The 20390-nt window shown below is 42.1% G+C and overlaps 1 protein-coding gene across 1 annotated transcript in view; it reads left to right on the forward strand.

The window, feature by feature from the left end:
- Positions 1-390: 390 nt before the first annotated feature.
- RGL1 (ral guanine nucleotide dissociation stimulator like 1) overlaps positions 391-20390 on the forward strand; it is a 77683-nt gene continuing 57683 nt past the window's right edge. The window contains exons 1-2 of the mRNA XM_063345310.1: positions 391-728; positions 1706-1816. Of these exons, the coding sequence (XP_063201380.1) occupies positions 702-728; positions 1706-1816 (138 nt within the window). The 5' untranslated portion in view covers positions 391-701. The remainder of the gene's footprint in view (positions 729-1705; positions 1817-20390) is intronic.

Below are 20390 nucleotides of genomic sequence, written 5' to 3' on the forward strand. Positions count from 1 at the left end.
GTGCTGGGCGGCTCCTCACGCCTCCGCAGAGCGGGATTGCCGCGACCTGCGGTACCGCCCTAGCAGCGGCGTTGGGCTTTACGATAACGTTTAAACTTGTAGAAATAAGGTTGTTGAGTTTTTTTTTTAATTAAGCCTGGCTTAAAATTCCTGCCTTGCGTGTATTTGGTTTTTTTTTTTTTCACTGCCGAGGAGTTCAAAACCCACCAGGAGCGGGCAGGGCCCGCCGCCCCGTCCCGCCGCACCTGCCCGGGGGCACGGCCGCCCCCTGCCCTGCCCTGCCCGGCCGCGCCGGGGCCATGGCTGCCGGGGGCCAGGAGGCGTTTCCTTCGTGCCCCGGCCCCCTGGCAGCCGAGCGGGACGCTCCGTACTCCGTCCCTCTCCTCTTAGAGGGACGTCGGGGCGGTGGTGGGCGAACGCCCCGCTTCGGGCGGGTCCCCCGGGGAGCTGCAGCCCCGCTGCCCGTCCCGGCGCGGCTGCGGGCAGGGGCGACAGAATCCGCCGCAACTTCTGGGCTGGGGCTGCCCAGGGTAAACAGGAAGCCCTTCGGCGGGGCTGGGGCCGGGCCGAGGCGGGGCCTGTGGCGGCCGCCCGCCCTCCCGCCTCCCGCGCCGCGGAGCCGAGGGGCCGCACGGCTCGGCCCGGCCCGGCCCGCGGCGGCGGCGGCGTGCCCCGTCGAGGCGCCCGGGAAGGCATCGAGAATGAAATTGCTGTGGAAAGCTAAAATGGTAACCGGGTGTCCCGTCCCCCCCTTCCCCTGCCCGCGGGGTGCCGGAGCCGCGGGGCGGCCGGGCGCCGCTTCCCGGAGCCTCCCGGCTCCTCCGAGGGATGCTCGTCTCCACCAGTAACCGTGGGTGTGAGTGAGTGAGTGAATGTGTCTGACACCGGGAGAAGGGAGGGAGCGCTCCGGAGAGGGAAGTTAGACGAGTCCCTTTGGAGAAATTCAGATGCATGTTTTCTGTCCGTGTTGCAGCGGCTTGCGCTCTTTTGTACTGTTAATAATCTAGGAAATGAGGAGTCATTGCAGCACATGTTCGGTTAAACTTTGGAAGACGTTCCACTCTTTTTTTTTTTTTCTTTTTTTTTACCTGCTTTCTGTCATTTGTGAGTTTTAAAGCCTCGACTCTGTAAAGTTTTTTGTAGCTTGAAATAATAGGTTTTGGAAAGGCAAACCACAAGTGCTTTAGATCCCTCCTGTCAAAAGAAATAAAAGGTTGCTGTATTTTAAGTGCTTGTTAGCTCCAAAGTTTAAAGGCTGTCTGCCTAAGCAATTCAACAGTTTTTAAAAGTGCAATTCCTTCCATAAATGAAAGGCCAAAGAGATTAATTGCTTTAGAAAAGGGGGGAGGGAGAAGGAAGAGAAGACTGCTAATCAAAACCAAACTATTTCCTTAGAAAAGACTTTATACAACTATTTAAAATATGTGCTAGTCTAGGAAAAATAGTTAAATGGAAAGTCAGGGTATCTTGATACCACAGGAAAGGACAACTTGCCAAGAATATCTCCAGTGTTCCCTAAATCTGAAAGTATCCTGTATTGCTTCGATTGTTGTATTTACTTTGCGTAGCCCATCTTCTGCCCTCGGCTCTGCATGAAGCAGTAGAGCACCTGGTATAGATTGTGGTTACCAGAAGAGGGAAAACGTTCCTCTATCTCTTACTCTTTTTTTGTTGTTGTTTTTTTTGTTTCCCCTTTTCCTGGCAGAGCACAATTCAGGACGGGGGTGAAGAGGTAGAAGAGGGAGCTGTTTACCATGTCACCCTGAAAAGAGTGCAGATTCAGCAGGCTGCCAACAAAGGAGCAAGATGGCTAGGGGTAAGTAAAGCTGACGCGGGGGCATTTTGGAAGGCTGCTTATGGACTTTGGAGCCTGCTCCAGGGAGCTGAATTCCACACCAATTGTTATGATATTAACTTTTAGCACTGACTGCTCTCACTATTTAAAAAAAAAAAACAAACAACAAAACAAAACACTGAAGTTATCTGTGGGTCATCTGAAATAACTCCTTGTGTTGACTCTTCCTCTTTTCTTGACATGTAGAAAAGATTTGACCAGTTGTGGCCATGGATCAGATGATACTTAGTGCATAAATAAGGATCTTATCTTATGGCTTGAGAAGTTGAACGTTTAGCAGTTATTTCAGACTGGGCTATAGCTCATTTCTGCTGTTAGAAACCTATCTCAGGTCTCCCAAACAAATAGTCATGGTGTTTTGACTAATGAAGGTCTCTCAAAAGTTAGCAGAAACTTCCTTAAAACTTCAGTGAATGTAGGTTTGGGTCTCATTTTTGTATTGCTTTCTCAGCCAGATGAGAAATTAATTGTCTGCATTTCTGCAAGAATTACAGCTCTGCGCTATTTTTCAAAGGTCTATTTCAAAGCATGAGGGCTTCAGTGGTAAGTAAAATGAGCTTAAATGCACACACACTCAATTTGGCATGCTGCTGAGTGCCTTCACCTTTGTCAGGCCAAGTCCCCAGCTGATATTAAATGTCCTCACTTCACTGGAATCAGTGCAGCTGTGTCAGTTTGAGCCAGATCTTCAGGAGGTGGCTATAACTTTCGTATTATTTTGTTATGTTTATATATTTTCTTTGGGATCAAAGGCAATAATATAGGAACTTGGTTTGATGTAGTATCCAGGTTGGTATTTTAAAGGCTTTTACAACTGCACTGAGATTTATATCAAATAATTTTCTTGTTAAGTTCCATGACATAAAGCAATACAGCAGTGCTGAAACCACAGTCAAGAAAGATAAGCAAATTCTGTCCTGCACACAGATAATGCTTAGAATCTCCCTTCCCGTGTTTCCAAGAAGTACACAGAGTTCTAATCAGAACAGATAATTTAAAATCTGCTTCCTTTGAGTGGCAGATTTCCCATCTCTGCCTCCTGTTTTTACCACGAAAAATAGTAGAAAGTACTCTTGAGCTCCTTTAAATTTCCCAGCTGGTGGTTTTGTGTAAGAGGCGGAGATCACTTTGAACACGTCTGTGTCCCATAAATGTACTTTAGAAAGGTAGGGTGTTATCCTGTTTCTGCTAAGTTGTTCCTTGTATGTAGAAAGAGTTTGCCAGGTGTTGGTCATATTCTCAAAGGAAGACCCCAAATGTGTTCCTGAGGTCATCACCACAGCTGATGGTGCTGAGCTTAATAGGAGAACAAGGGACTTCAAGGTCACGGAAGTGACTTCTGGCTTTCTGTGGCTAGTGTTAGTGTTTTTCAGGTCAGAATCGAGCCCTGTTTGTGGGGAAGAAGGCAATGTGTCAGAAGTCTGCACCTGTTCTGGGTATAAATTGGTGACTTCAGCTTCCAGGCTGGCATCTTTCATGAGTAAAAAATCTTATGTGTATTATTTAAAAATATTTTTGAACATATGAGCTGTTTGTTTCCCCTAAACTCTTCAGAACATAAAGTATTTTAAGCTCTTTTTGTGGTCTTGTTTTATTAATGGCTTTACTGTGGTCCTAAAGTCAATAAACAGCCTCTAACCCAGAACATTATTTATGAGTAGCTATTCCTGCTGCCAGCAGTTTTGTCTTGAAAAGCATAATTGTCTCTCTTATAATTGTCATCAGGTGACTTATTTTTGGTTTTTAATCTGCAGTTTGTAGGGGTTTATGATTTTTTTTCTATGCTTTGAAATTCATAGCACTAAATTAATAAGCTGTTGGATTTATCAGTGTTAGTCTTAATTTTTTTGGTGGTGGTCTAAGTCCTGCTTAGGTTGAAGACTCAAGGTCAACTCAAGAGCCTGGGAGTAACCTATTTGTACATCAGCAAGCATTGAGCCTTCCTTGTAACAAATGTAGTAACGCTGTTACTGATTATATGCCTGCCTGGCTTTGCTTTTTAAAAAGTTACTTTTTCAGTGTCAGTTTGTGTCCTGTAAAGGTCTTAGCAGTTTGTCCTTCTCTGAGGCACTGAGCTTGGCGGGGTTTATCCATCCAGGGCAGGTTCCGTGTAACTTAAAAAGCCCAAGTCTTTCAAACCCTTGACGTTGCATGTGGCTATTAAATATTGTGTGGTGTCAGAGCAGGGGTTTGATCCAGCAGCGAGTTCTTAGTGATGCTGCATTTGTAAAGTCATTTGGAGGCTTTTCAGCTAAGAAATATTAGACGGTAAATTATTTGATGTGATGCAGATCTAACTGAAAATTTCATAGAACCTGTGTGGAAAGGAATATAAAAGGTCTTATTTATTCTAAGTGTGTTGGGTTTTATTACCAATTCCTTTAATTACTCAGAAGCTTGAAATTTTGCTTAAATGCGTTCTTGTACAGGTGCCGGTAAGTGAATGTATCTAGATCTTTTATGTTTTGAGAAGTCTAATAAACCTTTCTTAAAACTCTATCCGAAGAACCCATACAGGGTTCTTGAATGGTCGGCTCTGTTATGAGAGAATGGTCTGTTTAAAAGCTAATCATAAGATTACAGCTTAAGCACTATAAACACTTGCCTATTTGAATACAGAAATGTCTGTCTTGTGTTTCAAAATTCTACAATTAATAACAGAAAAAGACAAACAGGCTGTGACTTATGCAGTCATCTGCAGTTCCATAACTTTCAAAAGTGTGAAGCTTTTGTATAAACACCAAATTTCTTGGCTTTAAATTTAATTAGACATCAAAGGATGACAATAATAGTTACTGGTTTTGTCACTAAATACTTACTCACTAAATGTTTAGTGAGGCTTAAGACTTTTGGCACTACAGTATTACGAAATATCAAAAGCCCTAGTAGCAGCCCTGTGTCGTGATGGGTGCTGTGCTGAAGCACTATCCTGACTAAAAAGAACTTACAGACTAAATATCAAATGAGGCTTGTCTGTACACATGTGTTGTCTCAGCTGATGATTGGAATCCAAGGCAGTGGTATCAATTTGCAACAGTCTGTTTTTTCTCAAGTTATTTGTAGACATCAGGGTAATGGGGAGTCTTAACAAAACTTCACAACTCAAACGTAAGTTACGGAGATGTTGAGAGAGAATACCTCCCAAACACGACAGGCTTAACAAGAGAAAGCATGAAGGCATTTTTTTTTGAAAATGAGCCGGGTTTTGGTGTCTCCAGGATAGACCCTGAGAGGTCTCCAGAATCTTGAGAGAGATGATGTGGAGAATGGGAACAAGCCATGAAGGCCATGGAAACTGAGGTACATGGCCTAACTTCTTTGTGAGAGAGAAGGATGTAGAAGGTAGGGGTTTGTATAGATGGATGGCATGCTCAAAATAAGGAATGAGGAGAATGCTTTCTGCAGCAGGCTTTTGAGTGGACATTCAGCATCACTTTGTATTGCATTACGTCAGGCTAGAGAGAAAGGCATATTGGTAACTGGAATAGAAAGTTTGAGAGTGCAGCAAGGAATTTTAATGATGTGGCTAGAAGGAGAAGGTTGTATTTTAAAGTTGTGACACAGAAAGAACCTGAAAAATGAGATTTAGCTTACCTCTGAGGATGTAAAGGTAGCCTGTAGGGAGGCTGGCACCCTGTGTGTCAAACAGGATGGTGCTATTGTCCATAAAGAAAAGGCAACAAAGCAGAAAAGACAGGTGAAAAGTTTAGAGCTCTGTAGGGTTTTTTTTGATCTTGAACTGACAGCCAGGTACCCGTGAAATGAAACAGAGACAAGCTGACTCTTACTGTAGCCAGAAGCAGATAAGAACAGTAAAGGAGTGGCTGTAAAAGTAGATCAGCTACTAAGCACATGAATTTCTGTTACTAGGAGCACTATGCTGATGGAGTATAAGTGGCATTGGAAAAGGTGAACTCTAGACAGTGATTTATTGTAAATGGTAAAGTGAAAAGTAAACAGTTAGTTGAAAAAGAAAGGAAAGAGTTGAAAGAGACTGAGAGATTTTGACTAGGAGGGTGATGGGCCTATGGAAGGCAAAAGGTACAAGAGAAAGTGCTACGAGGTTGGACTGGATGCACTGGACAAGTGAAAGGATCAGAGGAGGACCACAGGGAAGAAACTTCTGTGCTTGTCAAATGGTAGAAATGAGAATTGTTCAAGGGGTTGCTTGCAAAGAGGAACAAGGGCTGGAGAATTTGAGGAGCTGGGACTGCAGATGTGGAATGAGATTAAATTGACATACTGAAATTGCTTGACTATGGAGTGGGCAAAATTGAAGGAAGAGGGTAAGGAAAAAAGGCTCTAGGATGATATATTTGTCTTCATCCCTTCCAATTTTGTGTGTATTAGTTAACCACAGGATACGTGAGCCACCAGCATGATGCAAAACAGAAAAGGCAAATGTGATACTTGGTTGTTTTAGATTATTGCCAGCAGAGATGGGAAGCGTGATCCTTGTAGAGTGTCCTGGCTCACAGTCTACAGTTCTGGCCATTTTTGAGAAAGTTGATTTAAACTGGAAGGGAGACAGGAGAGGACTTTTTGGATCATCAAGAAAATGAAGACTATAGCTTAGTTAGGTTAACAAAATGAAGATTTAGGGTGTATATGATTAATACCTATAAAAAAAAAAAGGGGGAGCAAGCACAAGGGAGGAAAAAGAACCATTCACACTAGCTATAGACTTGTGTTTAAATTGTTAGAAATTAGAAGAAAGTTTCAAATCATCAGAGCAATGAGACAGTGGAGTAGTACTCCAGCAAGCGTGAAGGAAGCAAAGAATCCAACAGCACCAACGCTGGAGCTGGATCAGCTAGTGAAGAGGATTATAAGGCAAATTGAATGCAGGCAGTGGTGCTGGTCTCTCCCGCTGCTGGAGACACCAGTATGCAAAGAGGCGGTAGCTGTCGAATTTTAGATCTGAAGCTGTTGTTCTAGAGGCAGAGAGAGAAAGCCGGGTGGGAGTGAGGAGAGCAGCGGGGAGGGTGGGAGAGGGATGAAGAGAGTGCCTTGTTTGTGCAGATGTCTGAATACGCACTGGCAAGCGGAATATGGAGAAGTGAATGCAGAAAAGTGGCAGAGAGGTGTTAGAAAATGTTAGTGTAGAATTGGAGGAAGGGGAACAGGTGTATAAGAAGAATAGTGCAGATGCAGTGCCACAGAAAACGAGCAGTGAAAGGTAGGGGTGTGGCATGGGCAGATGGACAAGAGGATTACAGAAATGAAAAGCAAACAAGAGGTTTTAAAATGCTATGAAGTGACTTTTGTAGACCTCCATGTTAACCAGTTAGAGTGCTTTATCACCTTTCCAAGGGTTAGGGGAGGGTGGCCAGCCCTGGAGGAATCTGAGGGAAGCAGTGAGGAATGAATCTTTGAGAGAGGAGGGGCTCCCTAACGCTTGCAAGTGTCTTTCCTATCAGAGCCCTTTATCCATGAAGGAGCGAGGAAGAGACCTGCACTCTGCCTCTGGAGTTTTTATTGGGGCAGGTCACAGGAAATGCAGCCAGGAACGGAGTTCCCCTGAGCCTCTGTGCACCAGAGGGGGCCTTTAGAGATTATATCTCCACATTTTAAGTGACTGCTAAGCTTTCAGAGCCAGTCCTCAAGCATCAAGTTTCTTGCTCTACTGATGGGTGACACAAGACTGCTCTTCCTTTGAGTCTTAAATATCCAGATAACAGAAAAATATGATGCTCCCTCATGGCCAGTGCTGCCTGGTTTAGTTAGCCATTAGTTATGTGTCTAGAGCAGATTTTAGATTCATGTTTCTGCTGTCTTTTTTTTTTTTTTTTTGGCCACAGCTGAGCTTCAGGCAGAGATTGATGCAAAACCTTACTTGTCTTAAGAGGTCTTTAATGCGCTAATATTTTGTGTATAGCAGAACATGTTCTTCCAAAACTATAAACGAACGGCTGTAGAAGGGTGCTTTAAATACCTTCAAAATTCTGAAAGGGGGAAAGCCAAAAAGTACCAAATCTGTCATTAGATACTTCTGTCTTTTCTTAATGCTGATGCTATTTGATAACTACCTCTTCTGAGAGTTTTGTGGTGTTTTAGAAATGAATTTTGAATGATTGTCTCGCACTGCATACGACCACCAGTCTGGATTCTAAACGCCACTACAGTCACATACATTGGAAGGAAGCTTGTGTTGGAGAGTTCAGTCAGAAAAACATCATAAAAATGTCCAACTAATCTGTATCCTGGTTAAGACCAAGGACATAACTTTCTGTTTGACTTGAATAATATGTCAGAAAAGAAGTTTTACTTTGGATTTTTTTCTTTCCAACACTGACCTCATAAATATGGGTTGAGATTTAAGTGGTGCCTGGTACCATCAACATTTTTGGAACATGAAAAACCTCAAATTTTCTCTGAGCCTGCTCCTTCCCTCCCATATGTCCTTCTAAGCCAGCTCTGTGATTTCTTTTTCATTTTACTCTTAGGTCCCAGATGTTCTGGTCAAGTGTAGTTTCCTGTGCAACCGTCAGGAAAGGACTTGGCTGATCTTTGTCCTCACTGCAGCTTGCTGTTTTGTCTCTTGATTTATAGCATATGTAGGTCCCTTTTGGCTAAATCAGAGCCTTTGGAGTCAGGTTCCTGCAGCCTGTCCCGACCACCCAGACCAAGGCCAGGGTGTTGTTTTGACTGCATGTTTGGCAGAAGCAGAAAAGCAGTTCCCAAGGAGCTGACAGGCTCCCTATGTAACTGGGTTGCTCTATTGTCTACTCTGAATGCTGTCTCCTCTGAGGAACTGTCTTGGAGATGGAGAAGGAAGAAAGATGGGCTGTGCTCACATTGATTTTGCATGGTGGAAGATGCCTACCAATGCTGGAGACCCACAAAGAAGATATATAGAAGATTTCAGAGGGAACCAAATGATTTTACCTGTAGACAGGCGCATAATTATCACAAAGAAAGCCGTGGCATCTCATTCAGCTTGCCTTTTCGTTTTGAGTAGGCCCTTTCCTCCTGTCCTTTCCTTCAGTTGTGGGCATAATAGTACCACAGCATCATAGCCCTTATTAATGACTTCTTATGGAATATTTTTCTCCTTGCTTCCTGGTTCAGGCACAGATCTCTGCTCCAGGGATATCCCAAGTTGCACTCTTCGATGCAGTCATCAGCTGGGTAATAGAGGCTGTGTGTGGAACAGACACTCAAAACTGAAACCTGAGCTTATTATGAGTTTTAAAATGGAAGCCTGAAAGGTTACAGTCTTTTACTTTCCCAGTTCCAAATACAAAATGCATAATTAGAGGGGTATCTGGCTTTGTAATGCAGTATCATGCTCTCAGTTGAGTTTAAAACCTCCCATTCCAAGCTGTCCAAGTGTGTCAGGGTGGCAGTGCTTTAATCTTGAGGTGTTATTAACACTAAATTAAGGCTGTAGGATACTCCTGCAAGGTCACATGGAACTAGGGAGAGAGACAGGCAGCCTCCCTTCCTACAGGGCAGTGCAGAGGCATCTCTTGCTAATGATCATTCCATTAAGTGGAACAGCAAGAGGTAGGGGAGGCCTCCTGAGCAGAGGTTGCTGGTGACTGACCTGTTCTGCTTTTGCACTGTCTGTGTGTGCCTGCGTTTTGCATCCTACAGCCAGCCTGACTTTGTGCGAAAGCTTGTGTTTGGCATACTTTCAGTTTACCTGTGACATGTAGGAACATAACAACATTCTGTATCACAATTGATCTCCACTGGGAATTCCTCCGATAGCCAGGGTGCCTGTCTTTTTAAACTATCCTTCTGGGATGGCAGAAGTTCTCCCTGAGTTGTAGCATCTTAACATTCAGTGATGTTGGCAGCAAGACTGTTATCTTGCTTGCTTTCTCAAGAAAAAATAAGTGAAAGGAATAACAAAAAGAAAATCAGCTTGCTCTGCAAAGAAACTGGCATTTTCTTTCTGACTGCTAGAAGATGTAGGTCACTTGTTGGGTTAAAGAAGTGTTGGCAAGGAATGTGGCTATGTGTCATCGGAAAGCCTGGGAGAAGCAGCATACGAATTGGACTGAGATGCTGTAAAGAGAATAGCCCTGGAGAAACCATTAGTTTTACAGTTTTGGTTTTGATGTTTTCATTTTAGAAACAGGCTGAAGCATTGCGAGCATGTTAGTCACACTTGGATTTAAATTTAGCCTTGGTAAAGCTAATTAAAAATATGTTTAGTGACAGTGTGTAAATGCATGCTTTGAACTTGCATCTTTTACTAGTGCTGTAGGAATCTGTTTTCTAAATATATAGCTTCCTATAGCCAGGACTGTAAGGGGGTACAGCTGTGTGAAGAAAGGAGCACAAAGTGATCGGATCATGGCCTGGCCCTTCAAAGAAAATGGGGTTTCCTTGTGTGAAAGGGGTAAATGAATGGTAACTCAGTGTGAATCCTCCTCTTCCTTGTCTTTTGTAGCCAGTGTGTAGTATCATGTAAACCAGAGGCAAAATGTGTGTGATGTCTTAGCATTGTTTATTACACCAAGATTATATCAGAGATTGTAAAACATTATTGTTATGCATAAGATCTTTCTTTTTTTTTTTTAGATACCAGAAAAATTGAGTGTCCCTCTTGCATTTGGAATTTTATATTCATAACAGATTGCTCAGACAGCAGCAAAGCTGCCTTTATCCACTGGATGTGGACCGGGCTGATAGACCATTCTTTTGAACACTGGGATGATACTCTGGTATATTTTATTTGCATCCTTTTCTCTGTCTCATCATAGTACACACAGGTACATCTAGACCTCCTTCCGAAGGGGCTGAGCAGCTGGCCAGTCGTCATCTCCAGGGAGCTGTCATGGTTTGCCCCCACACTCTCCCAGAACTTTTTTTGCCCTTGATTCACCCCAAAAATGTCCTCTTTCCGTGTTCTCACTTTGTGAGAAGTGACTTGTAGTTCTGCATGGGTGGTACACCAGCATGTAGGTTTACATTTAGGGCCTCACTGTTAAGTCTGTGTTATGTTTTTACACCTTCTGGAATAAAAATTTTATTGAGATGTGTGAGAATGTGGGATTTTTTGTTTGGTTGGGTTTTTTTTTGTTTTGGGGTTTGGTGTTTTTTGTTGTGGGGTTTTTTTGTTTAATAAAGTTCTAAAGCTATAGTGAGGAATTCTGTGTTTTGGACATAGAAATCCTTTTACTGTTAATGGAAATCACTCTACCTTGGACCAAAACCAACTCATGCTAGTGCCTGAACACAGCTGCACTGTAGTTCAGTTCAGCACCATGCCACCGATAATTTAGGGACCAGAAGGAAAGTAAAAACATACCCAAGTGAAATGATAATGATCTTGCATTCTTATGGCATCTTTCATCCAAATAAATTTCAAAGCATGGCCACGAATTTTCACCAGACAGACTATGTGAAATATGTTGTAATGTGACATAGTACAGAAGTATGATTCGGGTGGGGCTTAAAACTCGGCAGCAGCAGTGCTGTTGCCTGGGAGCTCGTAGAGCTCCCCTTTATTTGGGGAGAAAAAAGTGTTTCTGGGACAATATGATTTTAAAATGCTATTTTTTTGAGGTTGCCAAAGAAGTTGAAGCATTAAAAAAAGTTATTGGGAAGACGGATTAGCTGTCGAATTTGCATGGTAATATTTATTTAGCGGCTTCGTAGTGTTATCCCATGGATATCTTCTCTCCATGTGGCATATATGCCGCAAGGAGCAGCTGCGTAACAATGCATAGCTGCACATTGAAACAATTTAGGACCAGAAGTGAGTTAATTAAAACCACTTGGAGAGAAGACCTGTACTTCTGAGAGTCCAGAGATCTGTAGAAACATTTGCCCACTGTGCAACAGCAGTTGCGAAAGCAGGCTCAAATATTAAGATGGAGCAGGGAATGAAGAGAATGAAGTGAAGCTTAGAAAATACTGCTAAGGAGATTAGAGTAGCACCTCACTCATTCCTGATGCTCCTTCCCTCATCTCAAAGATAAGGAGACTAGAAAAGGGATCTATAGATGGGAAAGGATTGTCGGCATTTGGAGACACTGAATATGTGAGGACTGTTAAAAGTGCGTCTTGGTGCAACTAGGGTTGATGAGCAGGTTTAACAATAAGCATGTTTGTTAAATCTTCACAGGATTGAAGCTCCATGATGGCGATGAATAGGAGGATATAGCGAAGGCATTTAAAACAGTGAGAGGAGAAGGGACACTCCAGGGAGTGTTTGGCGGTTTTGAAAGCAAGGGGGGGTGAAAAGAAATGTGTAATTTTACATTGCATGTAATTAACCTGAAAGGCTTGCTGCTGAAGCAATTACTACTGGAAGAAGTAATTGAGTCCAACTGAGTCTAGAAGGATTCAGAATGGATTAAACATTTATATAAATAAATAGTAACAAATACAAGAATACTATATGGGATTTAGAACACAAGACATAATGTTTTGTGATTTAGGTATAGAACAAACACCTCTTGCAGCTGAGAAGAGTATCTCCCTTTAGACTAGATATTCTGTATGTTATGGGTGTTATTTCTTCACCTTCCTCTATAGCATCTGGGCATTGTCAGAGGGAAAAACCTCTAGTTTAGTTTAAAATGACAATTATTATGTGTTGCTGTTTATAAAGTTCTGGTTTCAATTTGTTTGCAGCAAATATTTAACGAGGCAGAATAAAATTGAACACAGGCACTCGCAGAAAGAACCATGAGCACTTTAATGTCCAGGAGATGTCAGGGCCATATTGCAACATAGGACGGGAGTCTGTTGTGGGCCTGTTTTCCAGCACTCCTGCATCCTCCTCCTGGTCAGTGAGAGCTCTGGGTGCTCAGATCCTGCTTTTTCGTGTGGGTAAAACAAAAGTTTGTGTCCTTGCTGTTTTAGACTCTGCAAGTGTAGGAATTGTGTGGGCTGCCCTTTGCTTCACCCCATTCAACTGCATAATAACTGCTTTAAAAATAAGGCAGCTAGAACAGAGTACGGTACTCTACATGTGGTCTCATCAGACCTTTTATGCGGTGGAAGAATAATGTCCTTTGACTTGCTTCGGTACCCTTTATTTATACTTTGCAGAATTGTTTGCTTTTTGTTGCTGCTTCCAAACGTTGTGCTGAAAGATTTAATGTTCTGCCTACTCTAACCCTTCAGATCTTTTCTCTGATCTGTGTGCCACACTGTGACCTTTGAGGGTAGGACTTTCAACAGACTTTTTTGCTGGCCGCTTACATTTCTCTACATTTAGTTGCATAAGCCATCTGTTGCCCATCAGAGTGTAGCTACCCTTTAACAGCTTTGGCAAGCAAAATGAAATTTTGGCAGCCTCTACCTTGGGTGTGAAGCTTTCTGCTATTTTGCATGGTAGCAGTCATCAACCTTTTGCTCTGGCAGGTTACTGGGTTGCAGTCTGATGGAGTTTTTAATTGTTCCTCTTTGCCACCACTTTGTGTCCAAATACCAATTTATGTCCAAATTTTTGTAGTCATTCTGTGTAGCTCAGCCCTGCATCAGTGCAGAAGCTGTTGCATACTGCGAACACCGCTGAAATTTGTGGTGGGGGTCCCTTAGCTGCTGCTGCTCCACTTGTCTCCCATGGCTTAAAAATAACGTGAGGTCTTCACTGAGAACAAACCGTTTCCTGCCTGTAATATCAAGCACGTGAATTATTATGTATGTAAGCCCTGTTATACCAATTTGAGGACAATCGTGATACTGGATTTAGAAAGGTACTGCAAGTCAGGAGTCCTGTGCTCAGTATTCATTTGCCAGTGACTCACCCTGTAGCTTGAACTGACCAACTTATCTTCTCGGGGTTTAGTTTTCTCACCTGTAATAAACTCACTATTCATTTTGAGATTTAGTGCTCCGAGGAGTATAGAGGCAAACTCTTGTGCTTTAACGAGGCTGTACAGATTCAAACTTACGACAGAAAACTCTTCAGCTGTGCTGGACACACAAGAAAAGTTCCATAGCAGGGCAAGATCCTCCTGATATGCCTTGGGATTCTGTTGTACAATCTTTACTGTTGAAATGTTAGAGAGCAATGTATTCTGCTGCTTATAGATGCAGAGGCTTGGCTCTTCTCATTCCTTCTGTGAAGAGAAAGGGTGTTGGGTGAGACACCAGAGTTCACGTCCTTCCTAAAACCTTCCGGCAGGGCCCCAGGAGCGCACCCCGCAGCACGGGGAGTGAGTGGGGCAGCTGCAGGGGGAGTGGGTTGCAGAGGCTTCCAGCGCTATGTGGGTCTCCAGCTCACGGCCTGTGGGCTACAGCTGGCAATGCTGCCACTGGGCCACAATGGCACTAATAAGGTGTAAGCACTTAAAATGCTTTTGTGGAGTGATCCTGTTATTATATTCTATTCTTTCATCTATCTCCTTTTATGTTCTTCCCACCTTTTTGTTCTGAAAGCAGTTTAAAGGATTATTTTATTTCCCTGCCACCCCCTCAGCTGCTTTGTACAGTTGTCTTTCTCCTTATGAAGGCTCAACCTTTCTCCCGGTCAATAGCTGTTTCTTCCTTTCTAGGGAGTCCATGAGCTCTTTGTGCAAGTAAAACAACATGTTTTTATTATAAAGTGGCATTTTCTATTGAAAGATCTCTGAATGATTGAACCATGTGGAATGACTGAATGCTTTGAGATGTGTTCAAGTTATCGTAGCTATTTGGCTTCAAACTGGAGACGTATGATATAACTCATGTAGTAGCTTAGACTTCCTGATCTCAGCTGCTCCTTCTGACTCTTAAAAATCAATGATCTAAACTTCTGAGTATCTATATAACCTAAAGCAGAAATAGACCATCACATGTTAAAGAGCTATCTAGGGTTTTATTTCCTCCTATACATAGTTTGTGCCGCACATAAACTTGCATAAAAGCTTGCATGCATTGAATCATGTTGAGTTTCTGTTTTGACTCAAATCAAGTGCAGAATGTCCTTCAGTTGTTTACAGTGTTCACCTGGATAAAACTTAGTTGATGAGGTTGGTAGTGTTTCAAAACTTTGTCGGTGTTGGGATGCAAAAGACAAGTCCATACACCCTTCAGGATTAACTGTTGTTTTCAGTGCAAAAGGGATTAGTTAACTTAAGGCTCCTGAGGTGCATTTGGAAGCCAGTTTAAATATTACATGCAAATACAACAAGAAAATCATTATGAAGATATGCCTACGCATCCTTTTGTCTGTTTGCTTGGTTTGTAGTAATCTCTGGCTCTACCTGCGGTGTGTTTTGTATTTTTAGAGTAAAAACCCTTTAGGGCAGGGATGGTGTCTTACGTTTTGACATGGCAGCCATTGTGCTGCTGTTGGAAATGTTTCATAAGCAACAATAATGTATTTCCCTTGGAAGTCGGATCTTAGGCTTTTGCATTCCTCCTATTGAGTGCTTCAGATCGGGTCTGGCTGTGCTCTCGGCCCGCTGGCTCCCTGCAGCACGCAAAATGTGAATGAACTCTTGCACACTTACTTAAACCATGAGGCTCGCATTCTTCTTTGTGCAAAAACAGTCGTCTTGTTCGGAAAAACATCAGGTGGCCGTAGAGTTAGAACAGGACAGAGAAGAACAGAGGTATGCTATTAACTCCTGATGGGTAATAAAACAATAACCCTCCCCACTCAAAAAAATTTAAAAAAAAAAAAGCCAAAATCAAAAACTTACAGGCAGTAAACATGGATGATTTCTGTTTTATCTTGCAGACTGATATTTTTTTTGCTCCTCTTTTCCCCTTTACTTGCAAGCTATACTTATTTTTGCATTCTGACTCAATACTTCCACATAATTATGTGTGTGTTTTGATTTGTGTCCATTCCCTAAGGATTGAAGTCCAACTGCGCCATAGCATTCTTAAACTGAAATACAAATGTCTGCAGCGGGTCCAGCGCCAGCTCACGCAGCCCGTGCTGCTCTCTGCTGGGTCTGAAGAGATGGGCTAATGGCTGGGTGCTGCAGTTCCAAGAAGGCAGTAATTTGTGTAGGCATGCAATGTGTTTAGTTGCCATACGTTTGTGCAGTTTGTCATACAGCATGGAGAATTTGTCACAAAGGAGATAGCTATAGAACTGGCACCAGGATGTTGCCATCGCAGGTACGGTACATAGAGACACGCACGTATTCATCCATAGACACTGCCTTTCTCCGTATCTATGTGTGCAAGAGAAGAATCCCGGGAGATTCCATAATCTGATCCCCTGTCATGTCTAGATAACATAGTAAAAATGCAGTTTGGCCTGAACTAACGATTGAACTAATATTCTTGGACTCTTTCAGTGCATAAAGGTTGAAGCTGGTAACTCTCCGCGTTAGGAAACGTTAGCTTACCATCACTGCTTGTTCTGCTCAGGCCCCAGCCTGGAGAGGTCCCTTAGGTTCAAAACAAAGGGTAGTAAAAAGCACAGCCATTGAAATGAAGTTTATAATGCACTTTAGGTATGTATTCATGCTGTGGTCATAAAAATGGTTTACTTACAGCTAACCTATTCCTTTTATAAAAGATTAAAAGAGCTTGGCAATAGAGATTGCTCACAGTAATTATTATGAAACATGTAACAACATTTCCTTGATATTTTTTCTTCCACAAAAATACCTTATGTTTCAATTTCAGTTTATTTTAAAATCCAAATCAATCTTCTGCTAAATATTTTCTCCTCTGTCAGAATGCACTTAATTTCCCCACACCTACAGTTTTCTTTTCCAGCTGTTCATACTACTAAAATCTATCCCTCTTGCCTTGTTGTTTATTCTGAGTGGAGTAGCACTTTACACTGATTTCCTGAGTCAGTATAATTTTAATTTCTGTCTACTGTTTGAGCAGGCTTTACAGTGTGAAAGGAAAGCCAACAATACAGTCAGGATGAATAAAACCATTTTGGTTATGTAATATGCATTCATGCTACTATTATGCAACAGAATTATTACTTGTGGCATCCTTAAATCCGTTTTGAGTTCAGCAGTGTTGCCTGCTGTCTCATACAGGATGTTCTTTGTTTCTACTGAGTGAGCAGAAAGTGATGATGAGCTCCACTATTAAATTAAATTATGTTCCTGGAAGGGGAAAAAATAATGTGACTTTTCACAGGAGAAGTAGCAGAGCATTTGATTACCAACAACGTAGGTACTGGTGGAAAAAAATGCTCTGCATTTCTGAATGGTCAAAATATAATTTTTTCATGTTGACCTATAATTTTCATAGAATGGTGTGACTCTTGCGATATTAAATCTGTCTGACTGTGTCAATGGTGATATCAATCATCCCTTCTCTTTGCTATACTTGGCATTTAGTAAAAAAAGACAGCGTATTTTTTTTTTAGCATTTTTCATAAAAGAAGCATGGCAAATGGCTTTGTAACCATTCTCAAACAAAATTTGTATAATAGCTTTCCTCTAATATTTCTTAGGGTAAATGTAGACTTGTTGTCATCTTTAACATCCAGGCATCTCATAAATATGAGGATAATCGAGAATTTTAAACTTTTGTGCGGTGGCGATGTCATTGGGCTGATATCATGGCAGTATTAAGTGGCATCAAAAGTCAGTTGTACTGGCAATAACCCTGCAACGTCTAGCCTCGTGTCAAAATAATCAAGGGTCATATAACAATAAAATAGGGAATTAGGGAGGTGGGAGGGGACGCAATATTACAACTGCAGTTATGCCGTAACTGCAGCGTAAGCATTGGGGTGGAAAGAGCAGGAGAAGAGATGATTTATGGGCTTGGACAATGACTTTAGCAGGAAGGTGACTTTTTTGTATCTGGGAGGATATTGATATGGATGACATGAGGAGAAACGTCCAATGTTGTAGGCCTTTGAAATATAGATTAGTTTAAAATCGGAGAAAGTACTCTGTGTAGAGGCCACAGTGCTGTCCCACATTGTTGAATCAGGTTACTTGACTTCTACTGGTTATACAGCCTGCCTTGTATAAAGATCTTTAACTGGGAAGTTGACATGGTCTTAGCCATTTGTGCCACCTTTTCAGGGTTTAGTTAACTCTTTTGTAGGAGATTTACACACTAATAAGTGGACTCCATTATGTGTATTCAACCTGGCTGCTTACAATGTGTATCGGCGTGTCGTGTTGTTTAACAAAAAAATATCACAATGATTTTTGACAGTATCTTTTTTCAAAGTATTTGTTCATACCTGGGTTTGCACTACTCCTTGCTTGCTGTGCCCTTAGTCTCTGGCTCGTGACAGTATTCTGCAATCGCTTGGTAACAGTGCAAAAGCTAAAGCCATGGGGAGGTCTCTTCTGTTGAACGCTCTGGTGTCTCAACCCTCTATTAAGATCTAGACTGACTGGTATTGCATGGCGCTGGCAGGTGACTCCTCCAAAGACAGTAAAACGGGTGAGGAGGAACTGGGGAAAAGTTTTAATTGTTAAAAAAAGACAGTTTCTTTTCAAGTTACCAGTAGATCTTACAAAGAACTGAGCTGGGATCTGGTCTTTTGAGCTGAATGCGTGGATTTGTCATGTTTTCGGTTGCTATTTTTAGCTTATGCTGTCTACTTGTGGCAACAAAACTGGGCTGGTTTGGTGGTCTGCTATATGGACTCAGTGTAGAAATGATACTGCTTAGTTTTATAGAGTACTTGTCATCTATGGACTCAGAAGTACTTTATAGAGGAGGTCAGTGTTAATCTGCCCTTCCATAGCTGGAAGAACTGTGGCACACAGAGGTCTTCCATATGGCTCTGCCCAGGGCTAAGAGCACCATGGCTTGAATTTCCAGAGTGCTAAGATCCTCTTGAGCCACCTTTGAAGACCTCCCAGGAGGGACTTTTCTTCTTGCAAGGCTGTCACCTGAAGAGCCAAGCTCCCTACCATCTGCAGTTAAGAGGCATTTTGCTTTGTGCAGCTAAAATTTTTGAAATTAGTTAAAATCTGTGAGCAGAGAAAATAGTCGCACCCCTTGCAAAGGGCGGCCAGTAGTTTTAGCTAAATTAGTAGTGGCCAAATGACTATTTGGCTGTGTAAGCTGATCTATCTAATGTTTTATAGATATGGTTGATATTAACTGCTGGGGTGGTGAATAGTAGAAATGTCCTGCTTGATTGTGCTGCGTATTCGGATAACCACAATTGAGGCTTGCGTTCTGTATGGAAATACAAGATTTCTGTGCTATGGGCTTGAACTGCGACGTACTCTTCAGGCGGAAGGCACGGTACACCTGTCATTGTAATCTGTAGTCAGGATTACTGGAAGCTGTTTCAAAGTCAAAATATTTGAGCTGTCTGCCACCTTTTGTGCTGGTTTTCCCCACTCAATACCCATGCTTTTCTACTTTACGGCTCCTAGTAAGTAATCGGCCTGGGAGGCTTTGGCATCAATGCATTTCCAGGACAGACTGGAAGCAGTGAGCGTGTGGGGAGGGAGGAAGAGAAGTTAAGGCAAGGGTTGTTAGCAGAAACAGTAATTACTATTTACTGTTTGTGGGGTGCAGGGGAACTGCCCCAGCTGCCTTTTTCGCTCTCTTAGGGACCCCCTATAATCCATTCCTGTAAAAGCTTTTGTTAGTTTTGACGGTTAATCACTGCCTGTTTTATGCAAGTCCAAAGACTCTATGTAGAGCTCTTCCCTCATGGAGACACTATGTGACACTTCCTTCATCTGTACAAGTCGAAATATTTTACAAAATGGGCTGATTTTTACTGCCAAAATGGGCAATAAAACCTATTTCCTTGCCTTCCTTCTGGTGCTTTACTCACTTAGCTGTCTATTAATTTGAGTATTTACTGCTCAGTTTGGTGATTGAGCATTTTAGTGTTCCTAAGCACCAAAGAGAGGAGGATGCTCAGTATTACAGAAGAAATTCTCCTCTAATATAGGAGAGCTTTGGAAATATATTTAATATGGGACACATTCGTTTGCTGGGTCAGAATAGTATTTCCAGTAAGTGTAATTTGATGACAGCTATTCCTCAAACAATGTAAGATGCACATGACTGAGAGTCTTACCTGACTTACTGGTTTCTTTTTCTTGCTTTTCTATTTTAAATTAGGAACTTGCTAAGCTTCAATGTCCAATCAAAACCACCACAAAGAATGTTTATACACAATGATGTATTATGAAAATAGTATGTCCCTGGCATGCTTAGGAGAGAACAAGATTGTGGTGAACTGCAGAACTGTGAAACGCATCAAACAAAAATGAAAATGGTTTAAGTAATATGATGTTTCGGGTTCAGTTAACTCAATGAAGACTGTACGGCAGATAAAAGAAGAAAGTAGGATTTGTCTTGCTTTTGTTAAAAGTCCTTCTAGCAAGAGAGATGAGAGTCAGGGTGAGAAGGAAATATTTGTAGGTAGGAAGCAATGAGAAGGTAAGTGCATAGATCGTACTAGAATGGAGAGAGATGAAGGTTTGGGGCTAAGCCGTTAGGGCAATTTTTGCTCCCTAAAAAGCTTGTATGCTGCACAGTGAACCTCTCAGAGGACTTGACTCTCACTGAATAATATGGTCCATTCCTTTGCTGCACAGATGCTTTTAAGAAGTGGGCCAAATTCAGAGGAGGAATTTATATGTTCCCATGGCTGAGTAACTTCCACCATTTCTACGAGTTGGACAATGCTATTTTAATGTAGACTTCTTTGAAG

This window comes from Chroicocephalus ridibundus, chromosome 8 (assembly GCF_963924245.1).
Source record: "Chroicocephalus ridibundus chromosome 8, bChrRid1.1, whole genome shotgun sequence".
Lineage (NCBI taxonomy): Eukaryota > Metazoa > Chordata > Aves > Charadriiformes > Laridae > Chroicocephalus > Chroicocephalus ridibundus.